General features: G+C 33.4%; 1 protein-coding gene across 2 annotated transcripts; it reads left to right on the forward strand.

Annotated features, from left to right (window-relative positions):
* The first annotated feature begins 8,715 nt into the window (after positions 1 to 8,715).
* LOC123916549 (E3 ubiquitin-protein ligase RGLG3) lies at positions 8,716 to 12,751 on the forward strand. 2 transcript variants are annotated; one of them, XM_045968022.1, is made up of 12 exons: positions 8,716 to 9,112; positions 9,804 to 10,110; positions 10,325 to 10,409; positions 10,498 to 10,638; positions 10,714 to 10,827; positions 10,948 to 11,045; positions 11,150 to 11,229; positions 11,308 to 11,413; positions 11,744 to 11,871; positions 11,955 to 12,093; positions 12,189 to 12,245; positions 12,468 to 12,751. In XM_045968022.1, the coding sequence occupies exons 2-12, from the start codon at positions 9,829 to 9,831 to the stop codon at positions 12,549 to 12,551; spliced, it is 1,314 nt and encodes a 437-aa protein (XP_045823978.1). In that variant the 5' UTR covers positions 8,716 to 9,112; positions 9,804 to 9,828; the 3' UTR covers positions 12,552 to 12,751. The 2 variants fall into 2 exon arrangements, with proteins under 2 accessions (XP_045823978.1, XP_045823977.1); XM_045968021.1 differs by having other exon boundaries at positions 8,771 to 9,112; positions 11,952 to 12,093.
* Positions 12,752 to 13,320: the final 569 nt, after the last annotated feature.

The following is a 13,320-nucleotide window of genomic DNA, read 5'->3' on the forward strand; positions in this document are numbered from 1 at the left end:
GCCATTTTCTATGATGTTTGGATACAATCAAAAACAAATTCTGAAACGTGCTTCCACCGTCAAAACGCGAGTTTAATGGAAGTCACAAATCGTAGCTTCTGCGTTAACTAAAAGTAATTCTAGAGTTTGGTTTTTTGCTGACATATATATATTTACCTAATTACCCATGCTTCAACTCAAGATCCAATTTTGTTTTCCTCAAGCCTCAAATTTTTTTGTTCTCCGGAACAGTTTCTCCTTATATTTGCAGATTTGGAGGGAAAAAAAAGTGGGAGAAGAAGAATGAGGGGAACACAGATGAAAAATTAAAAAAAAAAATTTGACAAACTAAAATCTGAATTTAAGGGAAGAATCAACAAAGTATTATGTCATCCATGAAATTAAACAACTTGAGAGGGGCAAGCATGAATGGTGAGCGTTAGAGATGAACTGACAGTTTGTAAGACAACAACCATTGAATAATTAAGGGTCTAGAGTATTCTTCATTCTTCATGAAATGACTTTACCTTTTTATATTTTTTTTTATAATTAATTAAATGAGGGGTTCTAGAGAATTCTTGTTTAATTTTTGAAAATTATTTTAATTGATGAGATATTATTTTTTACCGAATTGATGAGAGAGATGGACAACTTGATAATTTCACATCTAAAATTATTTTTAATTTAAATTATCCAAATAACATCAAATGTTGAGAATCACTTTTGTTCTGGACTGGGCCAAAAGTTGGCCCAATCACTTTCTGCCCGACATTTGGGGCATAGCCAAATAAGGGAAGACTTCCCCGACACGTCAGCCAATGACATGTCCTCCTCGACATAACGGATAGGCAACACGTTAAACACGTGCTCATCTATCCATGCGCGTTGATCCATTCAACCACGCCTTCGTCAAGGAGCTTATCCATTACCCGCGAATAGTGAAACGGCTCCAACCAAGATAGAGGCGAATAACCGCCTCCCCTACGATACAGGGACTATCTTGGCAGTTGAGTCTATTGGGCCAGTTATTCCATCCCAATAGACCAACCTTTGGCCCAGCGCCGGGGACAACTATATAAGCTCTCCTAGACAGGAGAGCCAGGTATTCTGAGTCATTATACTCTAAACTTTCTCTCTCTTCTTACTTGTATCTCTCTCATTCTCTTGTTGACTTAAGCATCGGAGTGCCTGCTGGTACAAACCACCCTCCGATGGACGAACTGCTTAACGGACCAGCCATCAACATTCTCTGATCAACAGGTTAGATCAACTTTCAAGTTAATGTATTCAAACACAAATCAATTAACACTCAACTCACTTTTATCAAAATTAATTCTATCAAACTGAATTCTGCCAGAATCAATTCTTTTTATCGTCAAACCAAACACACAGTTAATGTTATTTTTCTCTTTCTTAGTTTGTCCAATATGGAGTATTTATTTACCCTTCTCTTTTTTTCTTGTCTTATTTAATTACCCTTCTTTCTGGTCACTGTATACTTTGCTACTTCCAACATTGCCATTTTGAACATTTTACCATTTTAAGCTTCTTAACTTATTTATAAGTCCAGTAAATAGAAACGTGTTTGAAGTCTTAATTGTAATTATGTCAATATGCAATTGTCAATTATGCAATCAAATAGTACTATCTTAATTACTAGTAGTATTTGATGCGTAATCTAATTGATGTTTCTCTTTGAGGAGACAAATGTGGCCGCTGCAAAGTATTGGAAAACAGCATGGCAACATATATAGGGTGAAAATAGGTTGAACCGTTGAACTAGTTGATAGATGGGTCGAAGGTAAAACAACTTAACTAAGGATTTCTGTTTAAAAAACATTAAAAAAGTGTCCAACCAAATATAGTTCTTTAAAAAAGTTTTAAAAAAAGTTATATATTCAACACATTAAAAAAATTAATTTTTTAACACAAACTTATATAGTTCTTTAAAAAGTGTCCAACCAAATAAATTTGGCAACAACACAAAGATGAGGAGGAGTGAATGTATGTCGCCTGACGGATTTGGATTATGTGAAGTCGACTGCATGCAGTTAGTAGATTTGGATCGTCTGATCAAGATTAGAAGACTCAAATTTTAAAATCAGATTTTGATTATAAAATTTGATTTTAAAATCTGAACCGTCTGATCTTGATCGGACGATTTATATGTGATCGACTGCACTGCGGTCAGTATATGTGTGAATTCATTAAATTCATATCCGTCGCCTGCCTGATGTAAAAAAAATGATAAAGGGGCAGCTGGACCTACGTAACATGTACATGCAAATGCAATCCTTGACAGCATGAACAAATGAAACTGATAAGACGTTCACATTGTTTCTCAAGATTTGATTGGATTTGATTATACTTTTCAACCCCCACAAATGTAGCATCTACACATTAAGATAACACCACGTGAATGCTACTACGTGTCGATCTATGATTGCTTCTATCAATTAAATGTGGCATTGTTTTAGTTGTAGCATTTGATTTTTGATGATGATGATTGATGATGATGGTGACCGATCGAGCTTTACTTCAAAAGTCAGTCAACAGTCACACTTGGCATTCTCATCTTCAAGATTTTGATTCGGTAGTAGATTTTGATTCGGTACTGTCACTTTTAGGTCCGTCCCACACTTTTCTTTTTTTAGTAGAATACAACAAAATATAATGGGTATGGGACTAAGTCCATAAAAGAAATAAAAGTTAAGAGCTATTGATAGCTAAGGCAAGGATCTTCTCCACCAAGGATTTCATTGTGGGAAGTCCGGTGTGTATTTTCACTGTTTAATTTTTTTTTTTTAACCAACTATAACAACAAACAATGGATGATTGAGATTAAACGGTAGATATTTTAATTTTTATGAGAGGACTCATTCTCTGATAGGTAATGTCGTTAAAATTATCCGCTAATATATGGGGGAGGAATTACTTGAAAATTTACAAAGTCCACATACTTTCATTGGAGAATGAATTTCATGCAATCAGAAAATTGTACAAATTACTGAAATTACCTTGCGAGTATTTGAAAATAGGAATTGCTCGCAAATTATTGAAGTCTCGAGTGTTCTAGCTTAAAATATCCACAACTCCTGACCTGGTACCAAAACCTTGAAATAAAAAAGACTTTTGATAAATTGAGTTGACATGGATCATGGATAGCCATTGCCCATAACCATGAATGATTTTGTCAAAAAAAAAAATAGATGATTTCTAAGAGTATAAAGAGATGCCAGAAAATGAGAGCACAAAGTGTGATTTTGTAAAATCATAGGGTTGGGGAAGAAGCTCCCATGAGAAAAGATTATGTCAAGTATATATTGCACCGAAGGGAGAGTAATATGATGATATCTGCCCTTAAAACTTCATTTGTTAATTTTTTTACAAGCACCACTTCATTCGAGACGTCCTTTTTTATATTTTTAGGCACGCAGGAATATCTACGGAAAAAAATCAGGCGCATGTGAACTTTTTGACCGACCCACTAGAAAGACGATCAACTCTTAGACCGGCGGATGTTATGGTGTATGGGTGGGTAGGTGGGAAGCATGTATGTGTGGATTTGACTGAAGTTTTGCCACATGTTGGATTGAGAGCTGAGACTTTTACTGTGAGACAAACAGCTCTCAAAGTTGCTTCAAGTAAAGTGGTCAAACATGAGAAAACATGTTCTAACAATCAACATGCTTTCATACTATTTGCATTTGACACTTTTGGCTTCCTCGCACCAGAGGTTGTGAGTCTTCTACAAAGAGTTGAATAGGTTATGAATAACAATGATGTGTCCCCTAGAGCTATGAATGTTGTTTTTAAGAGAATTGGTTTTGCCATTCAAAAAGACTTAGCGGCACAACTTATTACCTGTTTGCCTTTCATTCTTATGTAATTTCCCTAAATTTATAAATATTTGAATATTAAATAATTGTTAAGGTCAAAATTATACTTCATGATGATGTGAAAGGAGAAAATTCAACATATTTTTAGTTTTTTTATTACAATTTTGGCCTAGCCCAGATTAATTGATTCAAATGGGATTTGTCCAGACTATTCAATTTAAGTGTAAAAAACTTAAAAATTTTGAAGTGAGCATATTTACCTCTCAATTGTAGGATTCATTCATATATATATAAAAAATATTCAAAATTTTTGAAGTGAACATTTTTTTTGTCAAATAGTTTAGTGATAAGAAATTGCATCTTTAAGGTGAATAAGTGGAATGATCGGAGTTCGAAACCGACGCCTTGCATATAATATAATTCATATAACAATAAACAAAATGAAGCGAGAGAAGAAGAAGAAGAAAGAAGTTTTTGGTCCTCCTGGATCGTGTATGACAGGGTTCATGATGGGTTGGATAGGAATTGGGCCTATTGGGTACAACTATGCAATTTTGTATTGTAAACTATATGAACTGATGAGAAATTTGCTCTTTATGCCCCACAGTGCTTTTAGGCCCCCAAAAAAATTCCCTTGGTTTTTGGGATTCAGGAATGTTTGCAAGATAGAACCTGAATACGCCTAATTTTGGAACGTGCATTTTAAAATTAGTTAATTTTGGATTATAACTTATGAAATATTAAAAAAAATTGAAAATAAAAAGATCATTTCGGAATGTAAATATTAATTAATTCTGAAATTAATTAATTTTGGATTCTACCATCCAAAATTAGTTAATTTCGGATCCTAGTGTCCAAAATTAATTAATTTCGGATTGTAACTTCCGAAATATATAAAAAGTTGAAAAATAAGTCGCTTCGGAACGTATGTTCCAAAATTAGTTAATTTCGGATTGTAACTTCCGAAATATAAAAAAAATGAAAAAAACTCATTTCGAAACGTAAGTTCCAAAACTAACTAGGGATAATTTGGACAGAACGGAGAGCCTTAAGGCAACATAGGGGGCCGGGAGAGCAATTTTTCTCTAATGAAGAAAAAGAAAATATTGAATAGGAAAAGTCAAAAAAATGAAAATAGATAAAAAAAAAAAAAAGGGTAAATAGATAAAAAAAAAATGAAACTATATATTTTTTTTTACTAAAAGAAATTAAGTCATTACAAATTTGTCCCCTAATTTCATGTGGTGTATGTTCTATCCACACCATATTGGACTTTGTTAATGCTAATTGGGCCATAAGATGGGCCTCTCTATTTCCATTCCTTCCAATATGATTGATGGTTCCTCTTCCCACCATCCAAATTTCTCTTCTCGCACAAAATACGTAGAAAATTTCAGAAAATTTTTTTCGAAGTTTTTTTTTTCAGTGTAAATTTTACTAAAATTTGAAAGAAAAAAAATTGACGTAAGCTTTTATTTGTAAACTCATATAGTGGAATGTCCGGGGTTCGAACCTAATTTCTACACATAAAGTGTGATGTCCCTACCAACCGAACTAAGTTCACATAACATATTCACGCTCAATTCCTACACATAAAGTGTGATGTCCCTACCAACTGAACTAAGTTCACATAACATATTCACGCTTTTTTTTTTGGTTTACAATGAACTGGGAATCGAATCATGACCTATAGCGTACTACCCAAACTCATCACCACTAAACCAAACTCATGACATATTCACGCTATTTCAGTGCAACGTTTTTTACACAATTCATTACTGCTTATTAAAAAAAATCAAAATTTGTTCACCAAAAAGAAAAACACAATTCATTAATTGTATTGATTTTAAGTTAGATTTGATTAAAGTCAACTAATTATAATGATCCAATATTGCAACATTGTGATTTATGTTGGGAAGTTGGGAGAAATAATGCGGCAATGCTCCTCAATCATAAAAGAAGGAGATACTACAATTCTATCTAAAATTTTATGGCATTAAATTATATGTCACATTTATTATAAATCTAATATTATGTCCATTTATGATATATGTGAAAATTCACTCTTAAAATCCAACAATTTATTGACATTATAACAAAAATTACATTGCCCGTGAATATCAATTAAATTGATTCATATATTGACCGTTAATTTAATACTACATGTTGTTTATTGTTGACTTGTTGTAATGAGAACGTTTGAAGGAAGCAGGATGATACTAACATTTGTTTGAATGAATAATACATAAAAGCAAAAGCACAACATGAAGATTTAAATATAATACTAATAATATTCTGATTCGTAACAAATAATGCATCGTAAAATAGAATGAAAGATTTCTTGCACTCCATAAATAAATAAACAATGATTAGTTAATTCCAACAAGATGCAAGTTAGAAAAAGTGAGGTGCAAGTAACAAATAATAAGATAAGATGGAAATAGCTTAGAATGTAAGAAAGATTTTAAAAAGAGCAATGCTATATGTCGCGAAGACATAGCACACGAAAATTTCACGAACTACCTTTTATACTACTTTCCTAAAAGTATTCTAAAAAATAGCACCAACGTTATTCTATCTTTGTAACACAAATAAAAAACTTCATTCCAAACGCTTCGAAACAACTATCACTAGTCTCATCTTCTTATCTGCTAATATGTGAAGTAATATCATTTGAAGTTCTTTATAGGTTTTTGACCAAAATAAATAATTCTTCTAGGCTTGACCTTCCTCACCTCTGATTAATTGAACCTTGTGGTCTCTCTCTTGACTCATGTTCTACTTTGGTTCACAATAAGATTGTGGTTATTAAAGCATTTTCCAAAAAAAAGCATAGAGTGTACACTACACACACTTGATGTTGGAGCTGAGGTGAAGCGGTTTGTGAGTGCACTTTTGTCGGTAGTAATAGATGTCATGGAAAGTGTGAAGCGGTGGTGAAGAAAAACTTTGAGATAAAATAACTACAAATACTAGAGAAAGAAACGCAAGAGAGAAAAACAGTGAAAAACACGCATCGTGATGCTTTCGTGATAGTATTATTCGCTACATCTAGCATTTTCCTTTTAAAAATAATTTTTTATTCTAAAAAGAGAAACAAAAAGTTCTTCTGATTCAGAGAATTTGTGAATGGATAACGCGGTAGCACAGAAATGAAATGACTACATGCAGCTGTTATCCATCCGTCACATAAACATTCACATATTTATAACCCGTCAACACTTAAAATAAAAATAAAAATAAAAATTATTTAATAATTACAGAATAATGTATTTTTATCTTTTGGAAATGGTAATGACTGCCTTCATAGCACTCTTAAATTTTTATGATTTTTAATAAAATTTGTAAATTTAATACATTGAAAATTAAAATATTTAATTTTTTTACGTATAAATAACGAATAATGAATTGATCCAAGTGGTAAAAGTCTTGGTTCTCTTAAACATATGGTCAGATGTTCGATTTCTGACTCATGCTCGTAACAAGAATCGCTAACAGCGGTGTAAGTTTCATACCAATGTCATGGTAACTAATCGTACCTAATCAGAAGAGTGACCATGTCCGGCGTTGCTTCGATTTGCCTCGGTGAAGTGGAGGGGATAGTGTTGGAGGGGATTGTATCTCTGCAGGTATTCCGACATCTAAAGTCAGTTAAGTGTGAAACAAAAGTTTTCAGAGAGTAAGAGAATGTACCTGACTCCACTACATGAGTGGAGTATATATAGCCCCCGGTGCTGGACCAAGACCCTTGATGGTCATTAATGCCATCAAGTGGTTGTCGGAAAACGGATTGAGAGCCATGATGAGCAGTTAAGGCTCATCATTCCGGTGTCGGTCATTGCGGTATGCAAAGATACCATGACTATTGACCAGGAATGTTCTTCGTTGACTGCTCTCAAGTTGGACCTTGCTCAACTGTCCAAGAGGATATTTCTTCGATGATTTCTCTCCCAACCCCCGCCTTTCTTTTATACCCCCGAAAAATCTCATTTTGCCCCTTACGATTTTAAAAAATTTGGCCAACTTATTTCGGTTTCTACGAACCGAAGTTTTTAAACATAGAAAAAAATTCAGTTTATATAAACCGAAATAACATAAATTTACCCCCCAAAAAAGAAGAAAGATTTATGTGAAAATTCGTGTATAGCTACATGTGATAAATTTAGTATATCTCTCTGAATATAAGTCGTATGCTAATGATTTTTAATCTAGTGTAAAGAAGACAAAAGTTACTACAAGATTGACACCGGAATTGTTAAATTTCATTAAGTATAGTCTGAGAAAATCTACCTACAAGTTTGAGAAAAGTTTCTGCAAAATGTTGTAGAGATACATGTGGTAAATTTATCATATCTCTCTGAATATAAGTCGTATGCTAATTATTTTTAATCTAGTGTAAAGAATACAAAATTTACTATAAGATTGACACCGGAATTGTTAAATTTCATTAAGTATAGTATGAGAAAATCTACCTACAAGTTTGAGAAAAGTTTGTGCTATGTTTCTGTACCAGTACCCATTATTTGGTCCAACTGAACCAATTAGATGGTTAACCCTCAAAACAAAAATTATATTTGTATTCTTGACACCCTAACCTTTCCAACGAGTGATCGTTTACTCAAATCGGATATCGTTTAGTATTTCAAATAAATTGTGGAAGTTGAGGGTCTCATGCAGAATTTTGCACGAAATCTGGAAAAAAAAATTGGAACACAATATTTCGGTTTATATTAACTGAAATTTTTTAGCATGACAAAAAAATTCGGTTCATATAAACCGCAGTACCCCAAGGACAAAAACGGAAATTCAGGAGATAAAAAAGAAATGCGCGGAGTCGGAATAGAAAACATCTGCTATTGGTCTACTTAACTTTTAAAGGCAAAGTAAGTAAGTAAGTAATTGGTTTAAATGAAAATCATATGATATTCCTTAGCAAGACTTTATTTAGGAAGTGGTCAAATAAAAGGTTCTCTGTTCTCTCTCTCATATCATATGAACAGAGACCAGCACGTAACTGTATGACTGTAGAGAGTTTGTTTATGTCTGCAGCTAAACCACCTTTGGCTTTTCCGACACATTAGAGTTTTCATATTTTCAACGAGTGCAGTGCAGTGCACGCATCATCAAATATATATATATATTAAACCTAACTACCACGTTTTTTACAAAATATAATAATACACGATTCAATTTCATTCGGTCACAACCAAAGTTACAAATATTATCTCTCTGTTTTCTCAAACGTTGAAGTCCAAACAAAACTCTCTCAATCAATCAATCACAAAAACAACAAGGTGAGCTTTCATTCACTTATTCTTCTGCTTTTTTTTTTATTATTAAAAAATTTGTATATGTATTCTTCGGATAGAATTACTATTTAATTTTTGAAATCCATTGCTATGATTTTGGCTTTGATTTTATTATTGACTTGTAATGGACTTGTTCTGGATTTCTGATTTAGTAACTTTGTTCAGAATTAGTATGCAGTGTTTGGCTATTAGAAAAAGAAACTTGTTTCTAATAGGTTTGACTTTTTGAAAGACTACAGTACATACATTTCCAGAAATACTAGAAACTATTATGTTTTAAATTTGTTCAAAATAGAGATTAACATTTTCCAGAAAAGGTTAGCGACGCAATTTGTTGTCCGTTTGTTTTTCATTCATGTGTAGTTAAAAGAGAGATTGAATGTTCACGACTACATAAATTTAATTTCAAAAAACCTCCATAATGTGTTTTCTGAAGTATAATTAATCAGTGGAAATGGAAATAGGCAGGGCCCAAAATTTTTGGTATTTTAGGGCAAAATTAAAAAATTTAGGGATTAATTTAGGGTAAAATTGAGATATTTTGTTCAAAACTGGATTTTTTCAGTGCAAAACTGAAATTTTGCCTAGGTTTTAAAAGATTTCTGGCTCCGCCACTGGAAATAGGAATCATTTGAATTCGCTTTAAATAATCTTATGTTTTTACCTCTGTTGTTAGATATTGTTAAAGGAGGTTTAGTAATATGGGAAATACGGAATCAATGTCTGAATCTCAACATGAATTTTACAACCAACATCCTCCTAGTTATGATGGTAGTTCAGTGAGTAATAGCTATCATCAACCTTCTTCTTATGCTGGGAGTTTGGATAGCACTACCTATGATCAACCCTCTTCTTATACCGGAAGTTCGGGAATTACTAATCATCAACAACCGTCTTCACATGCTACAAGTTCGAGGAATACTCGCCATCGTTATAACGAGAAACCAACATATATAGCTGACAATTTCAGCTCATTGGATCAGGTATTTACTTCTAATTTTGATATGTAACCTGTAGAGGGTAGGCACTAGGCAGTATTTATCTAAGTCTTAACAGTTAAGGGGTAGTCACTATTGTTTTGAGCTGCATTGGTTGTATTTATGCAGATATTGTGAAGGATATTAGCCTCTTCACATGTTAGACTTTACAAATTGTTGAAACTTAATGCTTATTATAGAAATTTTATGACACTTTCAGGTTGTTTCTGCTCTGAGAGAAGCTGGTCTAGAATCTTCAAATTTAATACTTGGTATTGATTTCACAAAAAGTAATGAATGGTCAGGTTAGTCCTTTTAAACATGACACTATTGTACATGCACATGTGGATATGATCATAATAATGTAGAAAAGTAACACCTTTATAATTATAGGTAAGTACTCGTTCCACCGGAAGAGTCTTCATCATATCGGAAACACTCCTAATCCATATGAGCAAGCAATCTCCATAATTGGCCGCACACTGTCTACTTTTGATGAAGATAATTTGATACCGTGTTTTGGGTTTGGTGATGGTGAGTAGCTGTTTCTGGCTTTATAGAAATGTTGTGTCTTCTGTTTTGTTGATTTCAGTGTATTTACTTTTGTAGCTTCTACACACGATCAGAACGTGTTCAGTTTTTATCCTGATAATAGAGTTTGCCACGGGTTTGAGGAAGTACTTGCACGCTACAGACAGATTGTTCCACTCTTGAAACTGTCAGGTTTGTATTATAAGTTACAACCTTCTGTATCAACTTTACTATTTTTATTGAATATGGTGGTATAAGGAAATGATATGATATTTAAATTTTTTTCTAACAATTCCCTCCATATTGTTATAGGGCCAACATCATTTTCCCCTGTAATTGATGCAGCAATTGACATTGTGGAAAGAAACAACGGCCAATATCACGTTCTTGTCATTATTGCTGATGGACAGGTTTTATCTATTCATTTTGTTTTTTCCATTATTTTCATGACGTGCTTGGTTGTTTCATTTCCTATATTTCTATCGTTTTTCCTGAACGTCTTTCTTTCCCCCAGGTTACGAGAAATCCTGGTACGCCACCTGGAAAGCTTAGTCCACAAGAACAAGCAACAATTAATTCCATAATTGCTGCTAGGTAAATTAACTCTTCTGATAGTCTTTTTGCTGTTGCATGTAAGATCTGTCTTTTATGCCGATTTATTCTGATTTTCAGTCATTATCCTCTCTCAATTATTTTGGTTGGAGTTGGAGATGGACCATGGGACGAGATGAAGCACTTTGATGATAACATTACCGGACGCTTATTTGACAACTTTCAGGTACTTGACAGCACTTGAACATTCAATGCTGTCTGAGTTTATGCTAATTTGACATATTTTGTTATGCTGTTCTCATGGTTGAGTCAGACGGTCTAATGTCTATAGATTTAACCAAAGTCTAAATACTATATAGGTGGATTATGAAGACATAATCGTTGAAAAAACATTTTCTCACATATTAAACATTTTAAAATTCCATACTGTTCTGTGAGAATTATATCCTGCAACACATTAAGCATTCCGTATCTTACAAAATTAATCTTAATTCCAGCATTATGAATTTCCTTTCAACAAGATTGATAAATTTTCAAGTGTTTTCCATGTCTTTAGTTTGTGAACTTCACAAAGATCATGTCTGAGAACACGGAAGCATCCAAGAAGGAAACAGAATTTGCACTTGCTGCCCTTATGGAGATTCCATTTCAGTTCCGGGCAGCTCAAAATATTCAACTTACCAAGTAAGCTGTGGATTATAAGTAAAATGGTTCTGTATTACTAGATTCAAGGATAACTGATTGTCAATACCTTTTTATGCAAATAGTGAACCAGTTCATTATCAACATAAAAGACCTCTCCCTCCACCTAAGGAAGTAATAGATCACGATAATGCGTTCATGGCGACTCCACGCATGACAAATTTCAAGTCAACTGAACCAACGGCTCCAGCCAGTGAAGAACCAGTATGTTTCCTTGCTCCTCCCTTTATTTTTCTGTTGCTATGGATTCATTTTGAGATGATAACCAAGCTGAGATAACCTTCTTTCTCTTATTGAAGGTATGCCCCATTTGCCTAACCAATCCGAAGGACATGGCTTTTGGATGCGGTCATACAGTAAGTCTATTTATATGCTTGTGTGAATAGTAAACCTTGAAGCATGCAGGAATTTCATGCAATAGTAAAATGTTTGCATTCTGTTAAGCACAAGTTTTTGGAAAAGCTATTTAGATCATAGATTTTGATCTTCTGTGAAATTAATGAAATTTTAAAGAACAAAATGTGGTGCCTCCATGTAAAAGTGTATCTGGTGCTTATTTGCTATTATTTTTTTTGCAGACTTGCAAGGAGTGTGGTGCAACATTATCTTCATGCCCTATGTGCAGGCAACAAATTACAACTCGCTTGAGATTATATACTTGAGTCAGATTACTTGCTAATTTATGCTATAGCATTGTATTTGATGTATAAACACTAGTAAATATTACACCATTTCTTTACAATTCAGCCTAAGAGTGATATGTATAGAAATGTTGAGTGTAAATGTAGTACTTAAACAAAGTGTTCATTGGGTAAAGTGTATAGGAAAAGAAAAAAAGGTAAATGACCCCAAAATTTTCTCTTAGGTTGCTATTTTTTAAAAAAATTCTTAAATTCGAGAGCTGTGCACTAACATCTTTGGTACATATTGTCACATAAGTCTTGCACACGAATGCATCTAATCAGCCTTGTTAATTGCAGATCAGAAAAAAATAACGACTTGTTCAAATTTTGCTATGCAACAGTGCTATAGCAGCACTCTAACCATTATAGCTGCTATTTAAGCAGAAACATTTAATGTATCAATTTATTTTATGAAATCGGAGAAACTCATTATACTTGGTTTCAAATTAATGGTATCTATAGACCATGCCAACCGACTGTATGTCCTCATAACGGCCGAATTGAAATTCATTGAGTCCTCTTTTCCCAACATATTGATAAATAATTAAATATGGATGGGTCTTATGGAATATAGATAGAATCATGTCCCTGTGACTTTAACCCATATTCGCAACATTAAACTCATGCTTAAATATGGATATGTCTCATGAAATTGCCACAGGAATATTGGAGACAACGTACGCTTTTTGAGATTACAAGCACAATCGGTACACCACTTTCTTTGGGTCAGTTGATAAGGGTACTTTTG

The sequence above is a fragment of the Trifolium pratense genome, linkage group LG3 (genome assembly GCF_020283565.1).
Source record: "Trifolium pratense cultivar HEN17-A07 linkage group LG3, ARS_RC_1.1, whole genome shotgun sequence".
NCBI lineage: Eukaryota > Viridiplantae > Streptophyta > Magnoliopsida > Fabales > Fabaceae > Trifolium > Trifolium pratense.

Coding starts and splice junctions, on each gene's coding strand:
- LOC123916549 (XM_045968021.1), top strand. CDS start 9,829: ATGGGAAATACGGAATCAATGTCTGAATCTCAACATGAATTTTACAAC. Junction 10,410..10,497: donor AAAAAGTAATGAATGGTCAG/GTTAGTCCTTTT, acceptor TTATAATTATAG/GTAAGTACTCGTTCCACCGG. Junction 10,639..10,713: donor GTGTTTTGGGTTTGGTGATG/GTGAGTAGCTGT, acceptor TTACTTTTGTAG/CTTCTACACACGATCAGAAC.